The sequence below is a fragment of the Harpegnathos saltator genome, unplaced genomic scaffold, assembly GCF_003227715.2.
Source record: "Harpegnathos saltator strain DR-91 unplaced genomic scaffold, Hsal_v8.6 scaffold741, whole genome shotgun sequence".
In the NCBI taxonomy this organism is placed as follows: domain Eukaryota; kingdom Metazoa; phylum Arthropoda; class Insecta; order Hymenoptera; family Formicidae; genus Harpegnathos; species Harpegnathos saltator.
In genome coordinates this window covers 1-27,429 of record NW_020230584.1, presented here as the reverse complement: position 1 = coordinate 27,429, position 27,429 = coordinate 1, and the positions used below count along the sequence as shown (strand labels likewise).

Sequence of the window (27,429 nt, the reverse complement as noted above, 5' to 3'; positions counted from 1 at the left end):
TGTTAACAGGAAACTCAGGTCCAGCAATAGTGATATCCTCATAGGAATGGCCTTGAATATTCTGCCATGAATGCTATGCAAAGACCATATATTCCCACGTCTATCTGTCGGCTATTCACCTTACCGCGCAGAGTTGGACATAGAACATCTTATCACGGAAAAAACATTTTGATCTTGATAATTTCTATTTTAATTTGGATTTTTTAAAAATACGTTTTTAGGTTAAATTACTTACGTCATCTAATAGAGCCTGAACAGCCTCCTCCAGTTACGACCGATACCGGCTACAAGTCTAGGTAAGCCATTCTGATTCCAAAACATTGATTTTATTTTTGGATTTGATTTCAGAGTTATGTGACAAGTTTCCACCGCCAAATCCGAAATTATTAACGCCAATGTAACCACCGTCCATGAAGGTTGTTCAATGACGACATCATTCTGTCCTTCAATATAGGAGTCAGTCCTTTCGCGGTGTTTGTAGTGTATGGTGGGGGAATATGCCGTTTCCATCGCTATCAACACCTTAAAAAAACATTGAAATATATATCACATACGATCCTCTTACAAGAAAAACCATAGAACTGTCCTCACCCGATTTGATGGCTTTGGATTATGTTGTAGAGCAAACAACAAAAACTACTAGACCGTATTTATATTGCGTATCTCAAGGTTTAGGACGTTGAAACAATCCTCGAAAAAAAACTAACCATTTCCATTTTTGCGAATATCTTCTAAAGACAAAGGATTTATAAAAAAGTTCCTACACAAGTTTACATACTAAGTATTACTGTTGCAACGGTATATTCAGATTTCAGAAATGGTCAAAAATTTTTCAATTTCCAGCCCCTACTCATTAATTTGCCAGAAATTAAAAAAATTTCCCTGAGGATAAAAATTAAAGAGCATTTGATGCCGAAATCCATCTATATATAATAATAACTATATATATCATGATGAATATTTAGAAAAGCGAGATATATCATTGTCTAAAGCGCATGCTGTAGATAGATGTTGTGTATTCATTCAGCTTGCGCTGTATTCAATAAACTGTCTCTTATGCATTTTCCTCAGTTACTACAAAATGCAAAAGAATTAATTTTAATGACATAATATGCAAACTTATTATTACGAAATAAAGATGTTAAATATGAAATGTGCATATGTGCTACAGTATATCTGATTTAAGTGATAACGCTAATCATTCTTAGAAAATTAAAGATACAAAAAAATAAGGTTTAAACAAAAGTTGTTTGGTTTGAAAGGGGAACAAAATAAGAAAAGTTGAAAACTGCGCAAACCCAAGGAGACCAATCTGCTTTGTATTTCCTGGAACAGAAGTTGAGTGGCGTAGCATAGGTACGAAAGCAACTATTACGAATATTTTAATTTCAATACATAAATTTGATGGAATGGATATATACAACTCCATGTATACAATGTCCTTCATATATGATTAATATGTTTGCTTTTGATATATTAAAGAACTGATGAAACTACCAGTGTTTGCAAAGGCAATAAAGAAATGTAATGAAACATTAAAGCAGCGGGATATATGTGTTACGGATATTATAAAAAACAAAAATAAAACTACCAGCAATAGCATCGTAGAATCATTTGTAGCAATCATTGCCATACAGGTATAAGAAAGAAACATCAATTATTTTATATTCACAATATATAAAATGCTTGACTAAGCACAGTCCAACATATAAATTATTTAAGTACTCGTATGTGTGTGTGTGTGTGTGTGTATATTTATATCGGTATTTAGCCACGTAAAACCATGTAAACGTATGATGTAATAGCCTCTCAATTAAAAGCCAATACTTTTATCAACAACATTTTAGATTGGAATAGTGGATATCTTAACACACATTGGTATTCTATCCGATTACACGATAGGTCAGTCTATTGGCCAACTTATATCCGAATATGTTGATGGACGTTTCACTATCGAGACAACAATTTTGACGGCATCTTTCATAGGCACGGCGTTTGAGCAGGCCATGTCTCAGGTTTTAACGACTTTTGAATTCATTTTAATTACTAATTTCCGCTTTCCTTATGTGGAGCGATTGTTTATGTATGTTCCATTTATACATACTTATGAAACCAGGCATAATAATATTGATCATTGCTCCTCAGGTTGATGACATTACTACGAATCAAGGCAACTATCTTGATGTTGTTAGATCAAAACTCTTGGAGCATCTCTACCGAATATTACCAGCGAACTTTCCAAACAGCCGCGGTGTAACACAGTTGGGCAGGTCACGAAGCGAACGCGACAAGTTTGAGACCGCTGCAGAATATTATGTAGACATTATACTGAATCCAGTACCATTACAAAAAATTACAGCTTTGTTACCGAAAGATACGATACTCGTCGACATAGTACCACACAATACTTTTCAGCCACTCATATCAAACTTGGAGTCAGTGATAACGTTGATTTCACTCTATAAACGCGGCCAGAAGCATACTATGCAAAACTTTTTAGAAGGAATCGGAGATCTTTATAATGTAGGACTTCAGCCACAGATTGCAAGTTTGTATCCGCCAGTGCAATTTCCTGTTAGTCGGGGAACACCAATGATATCTCCTCTCATTAGGTCCGCTTCTTGCTGAAATATAAGTATAAGAAAACGAATCACGATTCTTTGTTTACATTACTAATTTTAAAACAATATTGCAGATGGAATCACTCTGAGGACTATTACTTCTACCATTATACAGGTGAAAGTAAAATTTTCAGCAGAGAAAGAATCGTCACTATTACAACCGCTGATGCAGATTTTGAATATATGTCTGACCATATAATCGATGGAAGAAATTTGTTACCAGCTATGGGTTACCTTTACGAAATTTGGCATACTATTGGTTTGTTGAGCGGCATTGATCACAGAAACATACCTATTGTATTTGAAAATGTTAAATTCATACGCGCTACTCACTTATCACGACAAGACAAGCTGGACTTAACTATTATGATCCAAGAAGGTAAATACTTTTGCAATTACCCGGGACTCAATTCTCGATATTCCCTTACAGCGATATTGTGACACAACATTAACAATAATATAATCAACATTAAGAAAAAAGATGGAAAAACATTGCGAAGTCGCAGTGAGGTTCAATTTCCTGTAACAACAAAATTGTCTTCAACAATAGAAATCAAGTCGATGTAATAGATTCAGAGAAATAGTGATATTATCGTGTAATAATTGTAATACTTTTACAGGCGATAATAATTTCGAGATTATAGAGGGAGAGAATGTAATCGTCAGTGGAGTCGTGAGGGTGCCTGACGATATCGTGAAAGAGAAAATATCCGTTCAGTTTCTATCGAAAAACGAAGATGATGAAGAATGCATGAATGCTGCAGATATTTACAAGGAACTACGACTCCGTGGCTACCAGTATAATGGTCTATTTCGTTCATTAAAAAGCTCCTCAATTAATGGAAGTACAGGGCATATCACGTGGGCAACAAATTGGGTAGCATTTATGGACAATATGCTGCAAATAAAACTCTTATCGGTTGACTCGAGAAATCTTTACGTACCGACTCAAATTCGTAAATTGGTAATCGACCCTGCACATCATATGACGCAATTTCATAACCTCTCTATTGAAGAAAGAAGTAAGAACGCACAATTTAATTTAAAATATTTTCGTATTTTGCAATATTTTGCTCTTCATGCAGGTTTCCTATTGTCATCTCCATATTGTAAATTTTATTACAGATGTACCCGTACGTGTCTATGATTCTTTCGACGCCATTATATCCGGAGGAATTGAAATTTGTGGGCTGAAGTCCATGGTCATATCCCGCCGATCGACGAACGTCGAATCTGTACACGAAGAATACAAGTTCATTGCTCACCGCGATCATAACACGATCTCTTTGAAAGATGCGGTGCAAATATCGATACACATCGCGCTTGAATGTTACAATTTGAGAAACGTCAAAGTGATCGAGTTTGTCGAGGACGATGACAAGATTCTACTGGAGGATCTAGTTATTCCAATTGTGGACAAAGTTCTGAGCAACTTGCCATTAGTGCGATCTAATCTGACGTTGGCTGCGATGGAGAACAGATTCGACTGCTCTTTGTTACCACAAAATCTATCGGTCGTACAACCTAACAAAGTGTTAAACGGCGATACGTTCCTAATGGTTGTTGGAGTTGGAGTATTAACGAAAAGTGCACACACATTACTGTCTAATATAATGGCTGGTGGCTTTCTGTTTACCCGAGAGGACCTCAATGTCACATACGACAATGAGTTGCTCCAACAGTACAATTTGAATATCATTTTGGAGAAACGCACGGAACGGGAGTTGGTGTTGCTTCTGAGAAAGGCGCAAAGTGCAATAATAAAAAGAGAAATCGTGCATATAAACAATTACGAGTTTTCGTGGATCGAAAAGCTCAAATCTTCATTGGACACGGACGACGAGACGAACTCACGAGTAACACTTGTTGTGGAAGATGATCCTGAGTGCGGTGTCATAGGATTTGTAAATTGTTTGCGAAAGGAGCCAGGCGGCGACACAGTTAGATGCGTCTTCATTCAGGATAAGAACGCGCCCAAGTTCTCCTTGCAAGAGCCTTTTTACATGAATCAGTTGCGACTAGACTTACCCATTAATGTCTTACGTCCCGGCAAAGTTTGGGGCTCTTACAGACACTTGTCATTATCGCCGCCGGAACCCATACCTGTGCAGTGCGGTTACGTCGCTCAAAGGGTACATAAGGGTTTTGTATACGATAACAAAGTGGACACGGAAAGAAATTTGCATAAAACTTTATCTATCTTTATGCGGAAAACGTCGGAACAACTCAATTTTCATCAAAAGTCAAAACCATTCCTTTACAACAATTTTTTTTATATTAATAATAATACGAAATTATATTGTGAACTTAATTCCTATTAGATCCGAGGTGATATGAGCACAATCCGTTGGGTCGAAGGACGGACATCTCCCAAACTCAGCCGCGAAAATATGATACATAAAATTTACGCGGCACTGAATTTTAGAGATATTATGATAGCTACTGGTAAACTGGCGTTGGAATCCTTCCAAATGATTGAACGAGATATCGATTCTTTCTTAGGCTTTGAATTTGTCGGGTATGATGGGTTTGGACAAAGAATAATGGCGTTATGCTCCGATAGGTGAGAGGATATAATACAAAATATAGTTATTATATCATAGATATAAATTCAATAACAATGTTGTATTGAAGGATATTAGATTTAGCACTAATGTAGATATGTAATGCAGTTATCAATCTTCCCTCCATGATTGAAAGACGACGTCAACTTGAATGAAAACATAATTTATATTTTTAGAGGAATATCAAATGTTGCAATCCAGGACCACGTTATGTCTTGGGTTATTCCCGATGAATGGACATTCGAGGATGCTGCCACAGTTCCGTGTGTTTATGCCACAAGCTGCTACGCTCTCTACGAGAAAGGAAAAATGAAAAGAGGAGACAAAGTTCTCATTCATTCGGGTACCGGCGGTGTTGGTCAAGCCGCGATCCACCTCGCGCTGTACGAAAAGTGCGAAGTATTCACGACAGTCGGAACTTTGAAGAAACGGCAATTCATTAGAGAAACTTTTCCTTCGATCCTTGACGATCATATCGGCAATTCTCGCGACACAAGTTTCGAACAAATGATACTTGAGCAGACACGCGGTCGGGGAGTTGATATCGTATTGAATTCCTTAGCTGAGGAGAACTTCAGGCGTCTATTCGCTGCTTGGCAAAAGGCGGTCGATTCTTGGAAATAGGAAAATATGACTTGATCGCCGATAATACTTTAGACAGAATGATTTTTGCGAAAGGCATCAGTTTCCATGCAATTATGTTAGACAATATAATAAGTTCCGTCTCAAAGAATTACGGAATTATATATAATTATATGTTACAATGTCTGAAAAATGGCTCGATAAAACCTCTTCCTAGGAAAGTCTTTGAAAAGACCGAAGTAGAAGATGCCTTCAGGTATATGGCAACTGGCAAGCACATAGGAAAGGTAATTTCTCGCGCACACTAGAAATTCATGTTTTTAATGTTATCGCAACAACTGCTTTATATATGATCGCGATGAAATTCTGTTACTATCATCCTTATTTTCAGATCCTGATAAAGATATGCGATGAAAACGAGCCATTGAGTCTTCCTATTCTCGCTTATCCCCGATTTTTCTGCAAGTCTCATATGTCCTACATCATTTTGGGCGGATTAGGCGGCTTTGGTCTAGAATTGGCCGACTGGCTTATTCTTCGCGGAGCAAAGAATCTTCTTCTCACTTCGCGGACAGGATTGCGAAACGGTTACCAGCGCTCGAGGGTAGAATTATGGAAGTCCTACGGGGTGAATGTGCAGATTATCGCGAGTGCTGAAGCGTCTGATCACAAGGACGGCGTGTCCATCCTGAACACTGCCATTGAAATGGGACCGGTGGACGCTATATTCAATCTTGCCGTAGTGCTGAAAGATTCTCTCTACAAGAATCAGACAACTGAGTCCTTCGAGGAATCATTTAAACCGAAAGCAATGGCGACGAAAACAATGGACGAGTTGTCCAGGAAAATGTGCCCTGACCTCCGATACTTTGTTGTCTTCTCATCCGTTTCGTGTGGCCGAGGAAACTCCGGCCAAACTAATTACGGTATGGCCAATTCCATCATGGAGAGAATATGCGAGAGAAGAGTACAAGACGGATTACCTGGGATGGCTATACAGTGGGGCGCGGTGGGTGATGTGGGTCTCGTGGCCGATATGCAAGAGGACAATAAGGAACTGATCATCGGCGGTACTCTACAACAGAAAATACAATCCTGTCTTCAGTCGCTGGACACTTTCATGGTTCTAAATAAGCCGATCGTGGGTAGTATGGTTGTGGCAGAGAAGCGCGCGACATTTGGTGGAGTGATGGACATTGTGGAAACTGTAGCTAGTATCATGGGTAATTTTTTCATCATAAACGTGACAAATCTGATGATCACTTCGAAAATTTTTTACGATAAAACATTGAAATTAAAGTTAAAAAATTACAATTAATGATACACACAATGTTAACTATATTCAGGGTGTTTCGCAGAATCCTAACAATTAATATCTATTGTATTTTGGATAATACAAAAGAATAAGACAGCGTAAGTAAAAGTTGAATGTTCTCATAAGCGTTATTGTCTTACGAAGTCAATTTTTTGGTAGTGCAGTGACGAGAAGAATGCAGCTACATTTTTATCTTAAACTGAAGCCCCTGATTTTTCTTTGTACAAGTTAAAATATTCTGCAGAAAGAAGTAGTTAAAATAACCAGAAAGTAAGTAGTTAAATGAATAGACATTTCAGATTTTTTAAAATAAATATTCGAATGTTCCGTCGTACCACAAACATTTGGCAACATTACGGATATGAGACGATATATAATTGCAGCATTTATAGTATCCTTATCACAAAACACAAAAATGGTGAACATGCCTATTTTTGTTCATTGTTTACAAATTTCATAATGATATATTTTCTTCATTGAATTACAACTCGTTACTGCGTACGATTCTTATTGTTAGGCAGGCATAAACGATACAATTTTTTTGACGCAATTGAATATTTACAAACAGTGTTCGAAATATCCTTCTAGACACTCGATGCCAAATGTTTATTGTATGATGGAACGTTTAAACATTTACTTTAATAAATCTTAAATGTCTTATTAACTACTCATTTTTTGGTCATCTTATCCTTTTTATGGAGAATATTTAAAATATCTGTTTATACAAAAAATTTACGAAAAATATTTTAAAAATCTACTTGTACAAAAAATAAAGGAGTTCTATTTAAAATAAAAGTGCAATTATATTTTTATGGCCCAACCTTCATTGCACCAATAAAAAAATCGATTTCATAAAAAAATAGTGTGCCCACTCAATTCAAGATTGGGATTCAACTTTTCCTTACATCATTTTTTTTACTGTCCGAAGTATAATAGTTATTAAATGTTACTGTTTTATAAAACACCTTTGGCAAGAATGGTGTGTGTATTTTTTCTCATAACTTTTGTTGTGATTTATGTGATCATGATAAAAAACCAAGAGCCTTATCTTCTCCTGCCTTTGCTTATCTAGGTATAAAAGATGTGAAAACGGTAAGACTTCGCACACCACTGTCAGAGATCGGTATGGATTCAATGACGGCGGTAGAGATCAAGCAAACGTTGGAGAAAGAATTCGACGTTTATCTTACCGCGCAGGACATTAGAACTCTCACTTTGGAGAAACTCCACAATATGGCCGACAAAGACAAGCGTTTTGAGCAGACTGAGACACTCGATTCGGCGGGTACAAAATTTTTAATTCGTTTAAGCAATAATTTAGACATAGTTCCAGATGTTTGCTTGGAGATAACTACGAGAAATAAAGTGGGCACAAAGCGGATATTTCTTCTACCAGGAATCGAAGGTTGTGGGAACGTATTTAATTCGTTGGCTTCGAAAATCGAAGGTCCCGTGATATGCTTGCAGCACGGAGCAAACAATATCCCCACGAGTGAATCTGTATTGCAGTCGGCTGCCAGTTTGTTACCTGTACGTATTAATATAACAGGGAAGTTGCCTTTTCGATATTTCCGTGATTCCATTCCACTAGACTGGAATTGCGTCACATCGGTCAAGAAACTAATAAGAAAAAAAGAACATTTATATCTCTCTCTTTTTTTGTAGCATATAATATCAAAAATGGAGGATTCTGCGGAATTCATAATAGTTGGGTATTCATACGGGTCGTTAATCGCTATCGAGTTGACGCGATTGTTGGAGGCGAGAAATTTCACAGGACGGTTAATATTAATTGATGGCACACCGGATTATATGAAAACTCTGAAAGATCAATATTTTCCTTTCACGAATCTTCAGGAATTTCAGAATAATGTTCTCCTAGGCCTTATAGATCTCTTCTACTCTGTCGATAATACATCGGTATGTTGTGTATGGTGAATTTATTGTTATAATATAAGACACGTAATAACGATAATTGTTAACAGGTTTTATTAGAATTGTCTAAACACGACACGTGGGAGAAAAAATGGGATGCTGTCGTCAAATGTCTTTCAGACGATATTGTGCAAGTAACTTCTCTTGAAAATTACAAGATTTATTGTACAACGGTTTATAAGCATCTGATCGCTATTCACGAGTATGATGCGTCCTCATCACCGCCACTGAAATCGCCTATACTATTACTAAAACCTACAACGTCCTACCTGCCTTCTGCCGACGAAAATAGCGACTTGAAAAAGGTAATCTTAATATAAGGACGCATATCGATGTAGTTTCCGCCTTCGAAAATCAATTGACGGCAAAATTAATTATTATTCAGGTAACTGAAGGTAACGTGCAAGTTCGTCGTATCGAAGGTAATCATCTCACGATGTTGGAAAATGATGAACTTGCTGATATTATTAACGAAATATTATCTTGAGAAGTTAATCTTTATAATGTTACAAAAGTTCGTAATTCTGTAAATCGAAGGTATCAAGGTGTGTGGAAATGGAAGGAGAATACGCAGAATATTTATTGTAAACAAGGCAATAATAAAATATTATGATAAAATACTCGATTATTTATTCATGCATGATTAATAAACAAGTATAAATAACTTTCGTCGCCAATATGGAGAAACGTTTATAACTCTAAAAAAGGGTTGCTTACTTTTATTTGATATTTATTCTAAATTCACACATTGCGGCTTTAAATGGCTTCCTATTTTTATACTTTCGTACATTACGTGTCGTCGTTGACATTTTTCCGTTCTTACTTTAGCTAACATTTAAGTCTCTACTTCACATTCCTTTCTACATTAATTCTGGTCAATTTTGGATTTATATTTGATAAATATATAATCTGATAAACTGGGATAAATTGATATATGCTATTATATTCTGTTATAAACATTTATGATAAATATACCGGATAGGAGATCCACTTGCAATGACCTTTATCTTTACATATATTTGCAAGATCTCCTTCCTGAGGCCGGATTTATCCCTATTTATATGTACCACTGATTAATATCGCATTTAACATTTTTGAACTTAAGGGGATGCTGAACGCTTTATCGACAGAGAACTGTCAAAATTTGATATTTTTTCTGTAAAGTTTACGTCGTCTTAAATGCTTCAGAATTAAATATGCTTTTACACGATGAAAGTACGTACAAAAATTAATTGGAGCATCACTCAATATGTGACGAAAGCGATAAAAAATTTTTAAATTAAAATTTCGAATTGTCAGTTAGCGTAATATTTATCTAATACAAAAGTTTTGCAACTTGTATGTACTGAAACTCTGGATGCTCCAAAGAGGAAAAATTTACAAATCATTTCTAACAACTCAAAATTTAGGTAGGAAACTTAAAAAGATACGAAAACTTTGCAGAAAAATTTTTAATATATGCGGTTAGGTCTTCCGATAAATATGATAATGCAGAGCAGAAAAATAGTTCACGACTGTTCTTCTAGCCAGAGCTGCAATTTTCCCGCAAATGTGATAACGAATAATCCGAATGTATCCTGAGTATATACATATATATATATATATATATATATATTTACTATTATATTAATATATGGTTATTAGTATTTTTGTAATAGTTGCCGTTTAATTATAAAAATATCATATAGTATTATTAGTATATAATACTCACATCGTTTTCTGATGCCATTTCCAAACGGATAGGTTGTCGCCAATAATATAATAAAAATAACCTTGCAGTTGTCTCACGGGAATCTCTTGTTGATTAAAGGAAAAGGATGTATATTGACTATTATCAATAATTGTATTTTCAAATCATAATCGATTTCTTGTATCATGCGCGCAGCGACACCAAGTTTGGTCTGTTCTTTTTAGCTGCACTACTGTATTGGTACTGTATTATACTAATACTGCACCAGCGCAGCTAAAAAGAACAGACCAACTGGTGTCGCTACGCGCATGCTACGCGGAATCGATTATCACTTGAAAATACAATTATCGATAATCATTTTACGTCCTTTTCCTTTATCAACCGCGCAAAGACAAGGTTATATTTTTATTATTATATTATTGGTGATCCGTTTGGAAATGGCATCAGAAAACGATGTAAGTATATACTATTAAATATTATATACTATTAAACGGCAATTACAAAAATACTAACAACCATATATTAATATAATTATATATATATATATATATATATATATTGTTGAGCATTTCCGTCTCGCGCGTACCAGGTCCGCGAAATGAACTAACACAGGATTAAAAGAAAAGAAGAACTCCGTTTTATTTCCAATATATACAGACTCACGAAAATCTTCTCATCTTAACAATATTAAGGAAAAACGTCCAGGTCACGTCTTCTCGCGGTGACGGCTTGTGACAGACTCTCTGCTGTTGTTTTTCAACAACTCTCGTCGTCCAGACAAACATCCTTCGACTGTCAAAATCCATATGCCTAAGGCTCGCGGACAACTGAGGCTTCCACACTCCTTGTGGCTCGTACACAACATTGCTCCCTCTTTCTCTAGAAATTGTTGTCCCGACAATTCTCCTGAGCAGGGTCATCCTCTTCTTTGACTCCAGAGAATTCCATAGTACTTGTTCTACCCTGAGCTGCTGCTACAGGTTTTTTTTTTTTTTGGTGACCCTAGTGAAACCCCTTATGGGTACCCACGGGCCCTGGGAGGGCCCTCGGGTTATGTCGGACTCGCACCGACTAAAACACCAGGGGGGTGCCTGCCTTCAAGGGTAGCGGCCGGAAGCACTAGTTCCCTATTCCCTTTCCTAAGCTGCTACGGGTTACCGAACTCCATGTTCTCAATCAAAGGGTTCCGAGGAATTTGACTCCTTGTTCCCAGAGCACCATTCTTATCTTCGTCCTCCAGGAAGTAAACCATCTTCAAGGCCTTTCTAAAAACGATCCGCTTCTCTTTCTCTTCCTCGTCCGTCTCCTCCTTGGCTCTTCTTCGAACAAGGGAGGGGGGAACTACCGTGGACCCAACGTTTTATAGAACACCCCGAATCCCTGCCTCGGCATTCGCCCAATGTCCCACGGAAAAATCACGATCAAAAACGGTGGGGGAAGAAGCCTTCTCTCTTTTCTTTTTCCCAGATGTGGTCTTCCGAAACCGCTCTCCAAAATTAAACCTTAAAGTAAAGAAAATGAACGCAAGATTTTGTTCTAAATAATTTTACCATTAAAAATTTACAGGTATCTGATGTCTTCCTTATTTCTATCTCTCACTAAAAGAAGCTAACCTATCTGCGTGTACTACTTTATTCCTGCTCTTACTCGATTTTCTAATACAATAAACTACTTCATTCAACCGTTTTACTATTTCATAAGGTCCTTCCCAATTACTTTGTAACTTTGGAGCTTTCCCAATTTTCCTTTGTGGGTTGAAAAACCAAACTTTCTGACCTTCTTCAAATAAACATTTCTTAACTCCCTGATCATACCACCTTTTAATCTTTTCCGAATTTAAAGTCATTTTCTGCCTAACACTTTAATAAACTTCATCTAATTTTCCTTTTAAAACAGAAACATAATCTCTAAAGTTTGTGACACAATCTTTCGGAGGAGTTCCACGAAGTAAATCTAAAGGTAACTTTAAATCTTTTCCGAAATTCAATTCTGCCGGTGTTCACGCGCCCCACACATGAACAGCTAGTTTTAAGTTTTTTTTATCATCATAATAAAGCTATTGGGTCGACTCAACGATGCGGAGATCAGCGACAAGGAAACGAGATGTTGTCGCGAGCATGTTTGTTGTGCCATACGTTTCAAGCATGTGCCACGCGCGTCTCACGTGTGTAAGCGATGCTCCGCTTCGCGACTCGCCACATATCCATATAGAAAAAGCGGGTAATGTATCGCGAAATCGAGCCAATTAAAAAGGACCGCGTGTAGCTAACGACTCTGGGACGAATTCGCTCCGTTTTTCACGATCAGTAACGCAATTCTCAGAAGTCTGACAGCATCGCGTCTTGAGACCATTGTTCTCTCGTTGCTCATCCGATTTCTCGTCGGAATCGGTCACAAGGGCGAAGCTGCGACGGCATTCCTGCGAGGAAGCCGCGTTCGCGCTCCTTTCGCGGATTATCAAAACCTCGGCTCAATTTCGGTAAACGTCGATTAAAGTCAAAGTTAGACCGTTTCCGGTCGTCACCGTTACGGTCAATCAATCGCGCAGTTTTCCATGCGGATCACTGCCAGATATTCGTTCTCGCAAAGAGATGACGTAAATCGACGCGCATCATGCTTGTAGTACAGAATAAAGTTTAGATTTGTTGTGGACTTTATTGAATATTGCTCAACATTTCGTCGCGTTCGCCCGCTCTACCGTCCACTCCCGCGCTTCGTTCGAAGCGGTTCCCGGCGTTCGTTCGCCTCTTCTCGTCGCGAACAAATTTCTGGTCCTTCGAGCCGGATCGGTGAGTGCAGCGTATTACCGGGTGTAAACCGAAGTGATTGTGAGCGGGAAGAACCATGGAGAGGCAAATGCAGGTGCAGCGCCAGATCGTGCGCTACCTCGATAATTTCAAGAAGATCGGCCGGAATAATTATACTCCGGCAATCGTGCGACATCGAATGCGGACCTTAAAGGAGCTCTGGATGCAGCTCACCGATGGCCACGCTATGCTGGAGAAGACCGTTCCGGAATCTACCTGGGCGAACGTGAGCTACTTCTCCGAGCAGGTCTATGAGGGCACCGAGGTCATCTACTTGACTGCACTGGATTTCATAGCCGAAATTCTCGAGGAACTCGAGCCTCCCGTGAGCCCGCACTCCGTCGATTCTTCTTTTCAGCGCAGTTCGCGATCCGCGTTTTCGCTTTCTCACTTGCCGCCCATTCAATTGCCGCCGTTCGACGGCAGCATAACCGAGTGGGAATCATTTCGTGACCGTTTTACAACGCTCATTATTGAAAATAAGGAGCTCAATGATTTCACGAGAATGCATTTTTTAGTTTCGTTTCTTCGCGGTCGCGCTCTCGAATGTCTCGCCGATTTCGCAGTAACGGCGGATAATTTCTCGGGCGCGTGGCGCGTGCTGCTCGATCGCTACGATAACAGACGTCGTCTGTTAACGGCTCATTTGTCGACGTTGCTGAACCTGCCTCGGTTATCTCGGGAGTCAATGTCCTAGCTCCAAGCCTTACGCGGAAAAATAAAATTAACTATCGCGGCGTTGGAACATTTACGGCGCACTCCAGCCGAATTATGGAACGATCATCTTGTTCATGTAACGACTCAAAGTTTCGATCCAAGCACACGTAAGGCATGGAATTTGCGCTCGAGCGACAGTGGCTCATTGCCAACGTTCGACGAGCTCGATCAGTTCCTAGCGGGACGTATTCGCGCATTGGAAGACTTTTCGCAGAGCGCTCCCAGCAAGTCGACAATTAAGTCCGCCTCGGTTTCTCGCGTGCATGTGGCAACCGCGTCCACCTCGGCGCGATCGCCCTGTCCGATCTGTAAAGCGCCTCATTATCTCAGCACGTGTCCGTCGTTGGCGCGCGCATTTCCGGAGCAACGACGCGAGCTCGTTAAAAAACATCGCCGTTGTTTCAATTGCATGGGACAAAATCATTCAGGAGTGCAGGAGTGTCAAAGTAAATATTCTTGTCGGCGATGCCAACAGCGGCATCATTCTCTCCTTCACGTTGCTTCGGAAGCCCGCGCGAGCCTTACGCCTGAAACTTCGAGATCGGAGCGAGCGCCGGGCTCATCCAATGCAGTCGCGGAGGTGCACACTCTGCTCACCTCCTCGAGAGCAAGTCATCACGTCCCCGTGCTTCTTGCCACTACTCGCGTTCGAGTGAGTTCGTCGTGCGGACGAGTCGTCACTATTCGTGCGCTTCTAGACCAGGGCTCGGAAATGATGTTCGTGACAGAAAATTTAGCTCAGATGTTGCGCGCGAAGCATCATCGTATGCCGATCTCTGTCTCCGCCGTCGGCGGTATCAGCGCGGGTCATTATAAGTATGCAATCGAGGTCTCTGTCTCGTCTGTGAGCTCTCCGCACCCGGCATTCACGACCACCGCCGTTATTTTAAAGTCACTCACGTCATACGCTCCGAGACAAACGGTTGACGCGCGGTGTTTACAACATTTATCTGAGCTGCCATGGGCGGACCCGAATCCTTTCAACGGCGATCCGATCGATATTCTTATCGGCGCAGACCTTTACAGCGAAATTCTTCGCGACGGGATACAGCCGGACTGCCCGTCGCGCAAAACACCGCGCTCGGCTGGATAATCTCCAGGCCGATTGACATGACCGAGAGCGTGAAGTCGTCGATCTCGTCACGAGACGCTCTCGCTTCATCTCGCGGCATAGCGTCGGTTTGTCACTACGTAGAGTCGCCGACGCTCGATCTGGAGCTTCGGCGGTTTTGGGAGGTCGAGGAGGTTCCGCACATATCTCTTCGCTCCCCTGAGGACACAAAATGTGAGGAGCATTTTGAGTCCACGCATTCACGAGAGTCGAGCGGAAGATATATAGTGCGATTACCTTTTAAATGCAATCCTCCGATCGACATCGGTCATTCGCGTTCTCGCGCTCAACATTGTCTCGCGTCTCTTTCTCGTCGATTGCGGCAGAATTCGGAGCAGCACCAGGCGTACTACGACTTTTTGCGCGAATACGAGGCTCTCGGTAACATGAGGCGCGTACGTGAGTCTACGGACTCGTCCGAATTCGACCAAGTTTTCTTTGTTCCGCATCATCCGGTTTTTCGCGCTCATAGTTTGACAACAAGCTTACGCGTTGTTTTTAACGCATCGAGCCCGACCTCAAACGATTCAAGCCTGAACGATCATTTGCTGGCCCGAAACTTCAAGCGGAATTACCATCTGTGATTCTGCGGTGGCGACAATTTAAATATGTCTATTCAGCAGGCATTGCAAAAATGTACCGGCAGATTAAGGTCGATTCTCGCGATCCGAATTATCAACGCATTCTATGGGCCGAGAATCCTTGCGAGCCAACGATAGAATTTGAACTTTTGACCGTTACCTATGGCATGACGTGCGCCCCGTTTCTTGCGCTTCGCGTTCTCAAGTAGCTGACTCTCGATGAAGGAGGTGACTTTCCACTCGCTGTGGCCGTCCTAAAAAATAATGTCTACGTGGATGATGTGTTATTTGGGGGAAACAACATCACCGACGTATTGCTGATCCGCGATCAAGTCATCTCACTTCTTAGCCGCGGCGGGTTCGAATTGAGAAAGTGGTCCAGCAACTCGCCGGAGCTACTCCGCCACATCGATGAATCCAATCACGGCTTAGCGTGCTCGAAATCACTCGCGGCCGACGAAACAATAAAGATCCTCCGAATTATTTGGCTTCCTTCCATCGACCAATTCCAAATCGGCGTATCGCTGCCCGAAAGCGTTCCGAAAAGCAAACGCTCCATTTTCTCTCGACTATCGCAAAATTGTATGACTCATTAGGTTGGGTCACACCAGTCACAATTACAGCGAAGATTTTCATGCAACACTTGTGGCAACAGAAATTCGGTTGGGACGAGACGCTTCCTCCCACAATGTTGGAGCGATGGCAACAAATTTACACCGGTCTTTCGGGTCTCGACGGCTTGCGGGTTCCGCGTTGGACGGGTTTTGACGACGCCGTGCATCATTGCGAGCTGCACGGATTCGCGGACGCCTCTAATTCTGCTTACGCGGCCGTCGTTTACCTAAAGATTATTTCTCCGTCTAATCACGTGAACATCACGCTTCTCGCTGGCAGATCGAAGGTCGCCCCGCTTAAGCCGTTAAGCATCCCGCGTCTCGATCCGTTATCGACCGCTGTGCTTCTCGCTCATCTTGTCGAATTCGTTTGCTTATCGCTCGACCTCAAGTCCGTGCCGTGTTATTGTTGGTCGGATTCAACACAATCACCTTGACGTGGCTCTCTCAACATCCGTCGCGATGGAAGGTTTTTGTGGCGCATCGCATCGCCGAAGTGCAAACGCGTATCCCAAGCGCGCAGTGGCGTCACGTTCCCACGACAATCCCGCGGATTGTGCTTCGCGCGGTTTGCTGGGTCACAACATTTTGAACCAATCATTGTGGTGGCGAGGTCCATCATGGCTTTCGCAATCGGTTAACGCATGGCCACCCCTTTTCACGTATGCAGCCGATGCCGCGGCCCTGAAAGAAAAACTCGTCGTCTTGCATATATCTGAGCCGCTTCAATCGTGGGATCTATTCTCGCGTTTTTCATCATGGCCGAAACTGCTTCGCGTCGTCGCCTATATACAACGATTCGCGTCTGCGTGTCGTCGCGGTAAGCTTTCCACTCCTAACGCGGAAAGTCCCGGACAAGCGCTTACCGCTGTGGAATGCTCAAATGCTCGAACATTTATTTTGAAACACGTCCAAATGGAGCTCTTTTGGAACACAATTCGAACTCTCCGCAAAAATCAAGAGCTCCCATCAAATGACCCGCTTCTCTCTCTTCGTCCATTCTTAGATCGTGACGGGATTGTTCGTGTTGGCGGGCGGATATCTCGAGCACCCCTTCCGTTCGAGACGCGGCATCTAATCTTGCTGGCATTGCATCGCCTGACGAAGCTCATAATCAACCACGCGCACCTTCGTACGTTGCACGCCGGAATCCAGCTCACGATGGGCATACTTCGGCGCGATTTTTGGATCATTCAAGCGCGAAGCCTCGTTCGGGAACAAATTCATCAATGCATCGCGTGCGTTAACGAGCGAGCCGCGATGTCCACTCAACTAATGGGCGACCTGCCAAAGGAAAGAGTGTCCGCTCCGACGCGCAGCTTTATTCATTGCGGACTTGATTATGCTAGACCGGTTTTCATTCGCGTTTCCGCTGGGCGCGGAATCGTCTCGCACAAAGCATATATCGCGCTATTTATCTGTTTAGCAACACGCGCAATACATCTCGAGCTTGTCGTGGATTATTCAGCTCAAGCATTTTTAAACGCTTTCTCTTGCTTCTCCGCGCGTCACGGTCTCCCCGCCATCATGTACTCCGACAACGGGACGAATTTCGTCGGGGCCGAGAGAGAACTCGCATCTGCTTATCGTGCCGCGCTTCGCGATGCAAATTTTCAAAATCGTACGGCTACTGATGGAATCACGTGGAGATTCATTCCCCCTTCCGCTCCACATTTCGGCGGACTGTGGGAAGCCGGCATAAAGAGCGTGAAACATCATGTGGGTCGCTCGCTCAAGAATCAAACACTCACGTTCGAAGAATTCACCACTCTTCTATGCCAAATCGAAGCATGCCTTAATTCACGGCCGATTGCGCCGCTATCTGATACGCTCGACGATTACGAGCCCCTCACTCCCGGTCATTTCTTGATCGGATCTGCGCTTACGGCAATCCCGGAGCCTTCATTGTTAGATCTGAATGAGCAACGGCTGACTCGGTGGCAGCTCATTCGACAATTAGCTGAGAGATTTTGGAGGCTCTGGTACGCCGACTACGTAAATTCGCTTCAACAGCGCAATAAGTGGCGGTAGGTCAAGCCTGCAATCAGAGTCGGACAACTGGTCCTTCTTAAAAATACAGCGCTCCCCCCGTGTAAATGGGAGTTAGGTCGCGTTACGCATTGCCACCCAGGCGCCGACAGATTCGTGCGAGTCGTGACAGCTCGGACGGCGAGCTCAGAGTATACGCGTCCTATTGTAAAGCTGTGTGCCCTCCCCGTTGATTGCGCACAGCCCTAATCGGCGCATGTAATAATGTTAATTGAAACCGCGATTTCAAGGCGGGCGGAATGTTCACGCGCCCCACACATGAACAGCTAGTTTTAAGTTTTTTTTTGTCATAATAAAGCTATTGGGTCGACTCAACGATGCGGGGATCAGCGACAAGGAAACGAGATGTTGTCGCGAGCATGTTTGTTTGTGCCATACGTTTCGAGCATGTGCCACGCGCGTCTCACGTGTGTAAACAATGCTCCGCTTCGCGACTCACCACATATCCATATAGAAAAAGCGGGTAACGTGTCGCGAAGTCGAGCCAATCTAAAAGGACCGCGTGTGGCTAACGACTCTGGGACGAATTTGCTCCGTTTTTCAAGATCAGTCACGCAATTCTCAGAATGCTGATCGCACCGCATCTTGAGACCACCTTTTCTTTCTTTGCTGCCGATTCGGCGCTCATCCGATTTATATTCGGAATCGGAATCGGTCGCAAGGGCGAAGCTGCGACAGCAATCACGCGAAAAGGCCACGTGCGCGCCCTTTTCGCCTTTCCGTCAGTTATTGTAATTGTAATTGTGATCCGCCGATTCGGCGTAAAGGTTGGATCGGTCGTTCAAGCCGCCAAGAAGATTTCCGGTCGTAACGCGGCAAGATTTCCATTCGAAAACCTCCAACGGCGCGAGCCAACTCGAATCACAATTGTTAAAGAATAAAGTTTCGCGTGTGTTTAACATTTTGATCTCGCTCCATTTTCGTCACGCTCACTCGCTCTTGTGTCCACTCCCGCGCTTCGTACGAAGCGGCTCCCGGCGTTCGTTCGCCTCCTCTCGGCGCGAACACAACGAAGTAGGCGCAAAGAAAAAAACTTTATTCCGCGTGTCTGACAACAACGGCACGCTCGCAACGACGGAAAGACGCACGCAAGAAAACCGCTATACAAATCGCTCGCAATAACAACAAACGCTCACAAAGACAAGGACACGCCGATATAGTAACGGCGCGTACCGATCACGCATCGGCGCACGTGATCGTCGAGTGCAACGCATAGCGCGCACGTGAACGGGCGCGGCGCAAAAGGCATGCGATGCAAGAAAACGCGCGGGCGCGCTGGGCGCGGAAGCGCGTGTGCAAAGATGCGCTTGAGAAAAGTCCGCGGCGAAAAGCACTCGCAGGGACGATCGCAAGAGGACGCACCCGCAGAGAAGTACGTGAAATGACGCATTTGTGGAAAAGTACACGAAGTCGCACTCGCGGCGTACGCGGTGCGGCACGCTCGCGGAGAAGTTCGCGAAGGGGCGAACCTCGCTGACATATGACAGAACGAGACGAGACTCACCGAAAGTCGACGGCCTGCACGCGACGGCGGGTCGGCGGTGCAGGCGCTAACGAGAGAACTGTCTGTTTCAGTTGGAGGGATGCTGAAGTCGTCAACGAACTTGCAAAGCGTCGATAACGTAGAGGCGATCGTCAAAAAGTAGGGAATGTTATCATCTGTTATCGACGTTAGTGAATTTTGGTATATATATTTACATAGTATTTATATAGTAATGTATGTGTATGTATGTATGTGTGGATGTATGTATAGTAATGTATGTGTATATATATTTACATAGTATTTATATAGTAAAGACAATTGCCGGATAAGCGCTGATGCGATTACGCTATCCTTTCATCGCATTTTTCCATATATATCTTTTCTCACAGACTTCGGACAAATGTGTGTGTGCATTGTCATTTCGACTTTTCTACACACAGATGAATTCTTATATGAATGTAAATGCGACGCTGCCGATATTTGCCTTCTCTCCGAAATGTGCATTTTGCTGCTGCTTCTCGGATTCTTCGACTCGCTGATATATATATACAGTGTAATATAATAAAGAATAATTTGAGCAATGAATATTATTACAAGAAAATGATTCTTCAGAAACAGTATGCTTGTTTTCACGTAAATCGACTTCTCACTTTATCGTGTCAGCGACTTCTTTTTGTCAAGTTTACGTCGCACTAACAGTACGGAAACGTTTTCGTACAGTGAATATTCCTGCCAAAATAAAGCGGAGTATTACAAATCATCCGAAAAAAGCGATGGGAAACTATTGCGAATAGGACAGGAGTGAACTACAGTCCAGAAAATGGTCGAATTGATGAAACAGGACCAACAAGGACCGACAACGCACTGGCAGACCAAAATTAGCAACAAACTTGGATAACAGTTTCGAAGTGATGCAAACATTTGTCGAAAATCTTCATTCTACTTTGAGGAAAGCAGCACAGGCGCATGAGATTAGTACAATATCCATTTATCGTATTTTAGTGAAAGAGAAATGGCATCCTTTCAAAATTAAAATCACGCAGGAGCTATCGGAAGATGATTTTGATCGAAGAAATGAATTCTGCGACGAAATGATGTGTCGATACAATGATAATAACTTTTTCGATCACATAATTTTTTCGACGAAGCTTCTTTTAAATTGAATGGAGCGATAAATCGGCATAATTGCCAATATTGGAGTGATGAAATTCCTCACTGGATGCGTGATCTCCACACACAGTATCCCCAAAAACTGAATGAATGGGCGGGTTTTTTGCGAACGTGGTATTATCAGGCCCTTCTTTATCGAAGGTAATTAAAATGCGAATACTTATCTAGATTTATTGCGAAATCAAATAGTTCCTGCTATTGACAATTTGTTTGACGGAAACATACAAAATATTTGGTTTCAACAAAATGGTGTACCGCCACACCATGCAATAGTAGTGCGTCAATTTTTAACTGATACTTTCCCAAACCTATGGATAGGAAGACGTGGAGAAATAGACTGGCCCTCTAAATCACCAGAACTTTCTCCATTGGACTACATTTAAGGGTATATGTTAAAAACAATGTGTACACAACGAAACCTGCTAACTTGGCAGACCTTAGGGAACGCATACTGCACCAATAGTAAATCTTATCTCACCAGAAATGAGACGAAACGTTTTAAATGAATTTCATCTACGATTAGGTCATTGTCAAGCAGCAGACGGAAGGCAATTTGAACACTTAATTCAGTAAAAGCCCGTTTACATACACACGCGCGCGCGCACGTGCACACACACATACAGCACAGAAGGTTTGGAGTCATTAAATACTGCGGGAGTGACGAACCGCGGAGTCCCTATCTCTGCTGACACACACACACACACACACACACACATACACATGCACACGCGCGCGCGCGCGTGCACACACATACACAGCGGTATAAAGTCCGGACATGCAACCTCCACGCGGTACATCCTGGATAATACTAATGCTGGCGGCACCGTAAATTCTAAAGCTCATAACTCAGACCATTATCAACAAAAATAAGTCATCAAGTAGTGTTTTGGAAACATCTCGCTGTCATCGTTAACGTTATATGATAAAAAATTGGGTGTTCTATTTAAAAAAGTCATGTTGAACCTTAACCTCGCCTTGACCCCTCCACTTAAGGTCAAACGGATATGATCATTCAATAGAACTTTTAAAACCCTACAACTATGGTTGGAAACATTTTCTCAGAAACGTTTTGTTTCCGAGATATTTGACCGTTTCCAAACTTTTCAAACACCCTGTATATGAAATTTACATGTTTAGGTCTGACACAAGGTAAATAGGAAGAGAAGAAAGAAATGGAGGGAGAGAGAAAGAAGAGAGATAGAGAGCAGAGAGAGAGAGAGAGAGAGAGAGAGAGAGAGAGAGAGAGAGAGAGGGAGATGAAGGAAGACAGAAAAGGGAGAAGAAAAAGGAAGAGGAGAAAAAAGAAGGAAAAAGAAGGAAAAAATGAAGTGCAAAAAAGCGGTTAGTATTCTTTTTTAATTCCGTTTTTATACCAGTCAAAACCACAATGTTCATCCCATATTGAAGAGGATTAATTTAAAGTTGATTCAACGGTTCATCGACTATTTCATTGTCGAATCATCGTTATAGTTCTGACTGGGATTGCATATTACGTATGTATGGAATTAGTGCTTGTGCGGTTTTTATACAAGTTTGATGCAACAGATAATCGAATCCAGCAAACACAATGTTATATGTAACATACCTGTTAGTTGTAATTTCTCAACAATATAACTGTTATGTAATACCTACGTTATATAACTATTATATTTAGTCGATGAACGTTAAATCAACATTAATGTTACATGTTACATTGTGCTTGCTGGGAATCTTGTTACATCTCATGAGGCGTGCGTCTTTAATTATATCACATACGTAGTAACATAGATTTATACAAGTTAATTAAAATTTTTTCTAAAATTTTCTGCCTTTTTTTTATTTCTTAGTATAGAAAACCGCACGATTTTTTTAGTTAAGTGAATATTTGTATACGAAACATTTAATGTTATTTGTCTTATGTTTCTTTTATAATAAATAATGTGATTTGTAGTGTGCAGGAAGTGGAGAGGAATCAGAGAGAGACAGAAAGAGAGAGAGAAAAAGAGGAAATGGAGGTGGAGGAGGTCGAAGTGAAGGTGGTAGAGGTGGAGAAAGAAGAAAGAAGAAAAGAACGAGGAAGAAGAGGAGGAAAACATTTAAAAGAGAATGAGAGATAAGTTTTATTGGACTATAGAAAAAACTATCAGTAACATAATTATGCAAATTTTTCTGTGTAAATACTATTTTGGACGAGGAAGAGGGCGGCGAGGAGGTGGACAAGGAAGAGGGTGGGACGAAAGACGAGGAAGGAAGGGATAGGGATGGGGAAGAAAACGGAAAAGGGCGAGGATGGGGAGGACAATGGAGAGGACGAGGATGGGGAAGAGGAAGATAATGGCGCGGAGGATAGTGGAGAGGGAGGAAGGAATCAAAAACATTGTAATTTTTAAGTAATATAAAATAATATGATTTCAATCTCGGATCTCCTTAAGTAACGTTTCTACAAATCTATCTGTAAGAAGCCTCATAACTCGCAAAGTACTTAATGAAAAATGACTTAGTTATAAGTGTTTTGGAAAGCTCTCGAGATAAACTACAAGATATGTAAAAATAGGGGGTTCTATATAAAATATTGAAATCGACATTCACGTGACCTTCAAATGACTATCCAAGGTCAAACCAATGACAATGTCTTATGTCCCCCTTGAAACCATACAACTTTTATCTAAAACATTTTTCTCAGAAACGCTAAGTTTTCCAAAGAAATGCTTGATATGGGCGCGCTGATGCACCATGTATACTTGAAGTATACACTCTAAATACTTCCGTTTAGGCTGGAATTGACTAAATATTACTTTCAAGGGTATAAGGAAGTGATTCCAGCCATTTTGGTCCAATTTTGAAGGGTGTCGAAAACAGGCCTTAGGGACCCTCCTCCTTTATTACCAGATTATATCGTTCCTGAAATTGAAAATTTATTTGACGCAAACATGCAAAACGTTTGGTTCCAGCAAGATAGAGCAGGACCTCATTTTGCGGTACGAGTTCGAGAATTTTTAAACTGTTCTTTTCCTAATCGATGGATAGGTAGGAGAGGTGCCATTGAGTGACCTGCTAGATCACTGCCTGATCAAGAAGAGATAGATCACTGTCTGATCTATCTCCTCTTGATTTCTTTTTTTAGGGATACATCAAAAGTAAGGTTTATGCGACGAAACCATATAATTTGGAAGATCTGAAGGATCGAATAATACAGGAAGCATCTCTGATCACTTTAGAACAAATAAGCCATGTGATCAATAGTTTTTATGAACGTTTAGCTCATTGCCAAACAGTAGAAGGAAGACATTTTGAACATTTGAGTAATTAAAAAAGTAAAAAATAATAGCTTGAAAAATGTTACCTACACACACATACACACTATGGAGAGGGTTTGGAGTCTTAAAATATTGCGGAAGTGACGAACCGTAGAGTCTTGATCTCTGTAGTGACACACACACACACACACTTGTTACACACACACACACACACACACGCGCGCGCGCGAGGTGTAAATCCGACCATGCAACCTCCGCGCGGTACACTTTGGGTAATGCTAATGCCGGCGGTATTGTAACTTTCAACCGTCATAACTCGGAAAGAACAATACAAAATGACTTCCTTACAATGTTTTGGAAAGCTCTCGAGATAAGCTACAAGAATTTCCAATAAGAAATAGGGAGTTGTATTTAAAGAAACAAAGTTGACCTTCATGTGACCTTAGCAATGCCACCTATGGTCAAACTGATATGACTATTAAATAGATCTCTTTAAGCCTTATAACTTTTGTATGAAACATTTTTTCGTATCATTCATATTTTTCGAAATATTTTAGCGTTCCCGGAGGACCCTGTATATTGCAATAAGCCAATCAGCGTCGACGCATATCTCCTGTCGCGCATGTTTACGTGTTGCTGCCGAATTCTCATTGGCAGAGGATAAGGGAGCAGACCGTAAAAAGTAGAATTTAACCATTTCGGGTACGGTCTTATTATACGCCCTATATTCCTGGAAAAATAGTTTACTCCGACGTCTACAGCCTTAATTTATTACTCCTGTTGCCATTGTAGACGACGCTTCATACTTTATAGTCCATCTCTTATCTGTTCTTTCCTGTTCCTTATCTGTTCGAGAGATGCCTTAAGTGTCGTCTACAATAATAGCAGGAGTAATAGATTAGAATGCGTCGATGTTGTTTGGTTTATTGTAATATTTACTACATAGCATTATAGACATTCGGGCGTAAGGTCTTTATTTTATAGCCTATGTCTACAGACTATTCTTTTCATCTGTTACTCTTGCCATTGTTGTAAACCACGCTTTAGAGTTAAGGGATATAAGGGAGATTAACAGAGATAAGACCGCCGCTAGCCTGTGCCTGCTGATGCCATTATCAGCTGATCACTAGTGAGACAGGGACAAACAGAGACTGCGTTCCGAAATTCACTGCCAGTACTGCAAATACATAGTTTATGTCACATGTACTATAGAATTTTACTGCTGGCAGTGAATATCGGAACGCATCCAGAGATTTGTTTATTTTTGTCTTACACATTCAATTCATGTTACCCGTAGACACAACACGGAAAAGAACCCAAGAATACCGACATATTACAGTGCCTCTCGTAGCAAAACGCTGAACTGAAAGGTATGAAAAAGTGACGGCCTAATTTATTCTTGCGTGCCATTTTTTTATTATTCGCTGTAGTGAATTTCTGTGACGTGTGATATATTCAGGAAACCTGTAAATATTCTGAGTTCTCGGTTTTTTGTGAAATATGATATGTGGGAGCATAATTTCTACTCGTTTGATCAGCTGTTCAACCACGTGTTTTCTCGCATGAATAGGTCTCTTTTCACCCATTTTATGTGTTAATTGTTCTCTGTGTTAATTGTTCAAGTAAAAGGGGAGAACTCGAAACATTTTACAAGTGTCTTGAAGCCATTTCGAATGTTGTTTTGGAGGAATATCTTTTTATTTTGAAGTGGTACGCAAGAATTCTCAGCGTGACATTTCTCGCCTACAACATCACGAATGCAGTATGGCCGCGGCGAGTGCCCAGGGGCCTTAAAAATGCGCGCGAATGAAAGAGTGGATCGCATAGTTTCAATATCAAAGCGTACAATAAGCTTAGCAAGATGGGAAGCACACTCGTTACTGTACATAATGCTCTCTCTTCGGCTAGCTATTAATTGGCTACTCGTTTAGCGGAGGCAGCGATAGACCACCATCACAGTATGCATAATACGTGGCTAACCTTTCTGTCTGTATAAGACCATCGTGCATTGCTATTTTGTACATACATGATTCAAAAGAAAAAAAAAAGAAGAAATAGAGAGAAGAACAACACCAGAATCGTTCTAGATCTAATGTTTCGTAATTCGTTCGAGCGTTTCCGAATTTGTATAATATGTATATGTACGATACGAAAAGCCATGTCTGAAATCTTGCTTGTCAGGCAAAAAAGAAAAGGTTTATTGCGTATTACGTATCGTATTGTGATTGGAGACGAAAAGTGGATATATTTCGATAACCCCAAACGAAGGAAATCCATTAGCAACCCAGAAAAACCATTCACATCGATACCAAAGCGGAATATTCACGGCAAGAAAGTAAGCAACGACAAGGACAAGGCAACGGCAAGGAAGTAGCTCTGTATATAGTGGGACCAGAAGGATATAGTGTATCATGAACTATTAAAACAGAGCCAAACCATTACTGCCGAACTTTACCAACAACAATTGATCCGTTTAAACAATGCATTAAAGAATAAGTGGCCGGAATATGCAAAGAGACACAACAAAGTGATTTTCCAGTACGATAACGCTCGACTACATGTTGGAAAGATAGTGAAGCCCACCTTGGAAGCACTTGGCTGGAACGTTTTACCTCAACCGCCGTATTCATCAGACATTGTTCCATCCGATTATCACTTATTCAGATCGATGGCACACAAGCTTTCGGACCAGCACTTCAACAATTATGAAGAAAAATGTCTCAATGAATGGATCGCTTCGAAGGACGAGTCGTTTTTCCGTCACGGAATGCAACAACTGCCAGACAGATGGAAAAAAATAATAGCAAGCGAAGGCAAACACTTTAATTAGTACACTTTTTCATGTTTTTTCATACTAAAGTCTTTTTTTGGAAGAAAAAACGGACCGAATTAATTCATACACCTAATAACAAGTACTAATCTTATAATTCATTATTATTATGCAGCTCAAACGG

At 41.3% G+C, this 27,429-nt stretch overlaps 3 protein-coding genes across 5 annotated transcripts; all 3 read left to right on the top strand.

Annotated features, from left to right (window-relative positions):
* Positions 1-1,271: 1,271 nt before the first annotated feature.
* LOC112590175 (fatty acid synthase-like) lies at positions 1,272-5,809 on the top strand. The gene is made up of 9 exons (XM_025305969.1): positions 1,272-1,356; positions 1,483-1,637; positions 1,848-2,015; positions 2,146-2,612; positions 2,696-3,000; positions 3,242-3,643; positions 3,747-4,753; positions 4,943-5,184; positions 5,362-5,809. Exons 2-9 carry the CDS (start codon positions 1,488-1,490, stop codon positions 5,807-5,809), a joined length of 3,189 nt encoding a protein of 1,062 aa, XP_025161754.1. The 5' UTR covers positions 1,272-1,356; positions 1,483-1,487.
* Positions 5,764-9,625, top strand: LOC112590176 (fatty acid synthase-like). Its single transcript, XM_025305970.1, has 6 exons — positions 5,764-6,054; positions 6,159-6,990; positions 8,155-8,612; positions 8,748-9,002; positions 9,068-9,322; positions 9,403-9,625. The coding sequence occupies exons 1-6, from the start codon at positions 5,848-5,850 to the stop codon at positions 9,502-9,504; spliced, it is 2,109 nt and encodes a 702-aa protein (XP_025161755.1). The 5' UTR covers positions 5,764-5,847; the 3' UTR covers positions 9,505-9,625.
* Positions 9,626-12,985: 3,360 nt separating this feature from the next.
* On the top strand, positions 12,986-22,436 carry LOC109504397 (uncharacterized). 3 transcript variants are annotated; one of them, XM_019844074.2, is made up of 3 exons: positions 12,986-19,958; positions 20,162-20,270; positions 22,377-22,418. In XM_019844074.2, the coding sequence occupies exon 1, from the start codon at positions 17,000-17,002 to the stop codon at positions 18,566-18,568; it is 1,569 nt and encodes a 522-aa protein (XP_019699633.2). In that variant the 5' UTR covers positions 12,986-16,999; the 3' UTR covers positions 18,569-19,958; positions 20,162-20,270; positions 22,377-22,418. The 3 variants fall into 3 exon arrangements, with proteins under 3 accessions (XP_019699633.2, XP_025161756.1, XP_025161757.1); XM_025305971.1 differs by having other exon boundaries at positions 12,986-20,270; positions 22,377-22,436; XM_025305972.1 differs by lacking the exon at positions 22,377-22,418 and adding an exon at positions 20,459-21,095 and having other exon boundaries at positions 12,986-20,270.
* Positions 22,437-27,429: the final 4,993 nt, after the last annotated feature.

Coding starts and splice junctions, on each gene's coding strand:
- LOC112590175 (XM_025305969.1), top strand. CDS start 1,488: ATGAAACTACCAGTGTTTGCAAAGGCAATAAAGAAATGTAATGAAACA. Junction 1,638..1,847: donor TAGCAATCATTGCCATACAG/GTATAAGAAAGA, acceptor ACAACATTTTAG/ATTGGAATAGTGGATATCTT. Junction 4,754..4,942: donor GCGGTTACGTCGCTCAAAGG/GTACATAAGGGT, acceptor AATTCCTATTAG/ATCCGAGGTGATATGAGCAC.
- LOC112590176 (XM_025305970.1), top strand. CDS start 5,848: ATGATTTTTGCGAAAGGCATCAGTTTCCATGCAATTATGTTAGACAAT. Junction 6,055..6,158: donor CTGGCAAGCACATAGGAAAG/GTAATTTCTCGC, acceptor CCTTATTTTCAG/ATCCTGATAAAGATATGCGA. Junction 9,003..9,067: donor ACTCTGTCGATAATACATCG/GTATGTTGTGTA, acceptor AATTGTTAACAG/GTTTTATTAGAATTGTCTAA.
- LOC109504397 (XM_025305971.1), top strand. CDS start 17,000: ATGGAAGGTTTTTGTGGCGCATCGCATCGCCGAAGTGCAAACGCGTAT.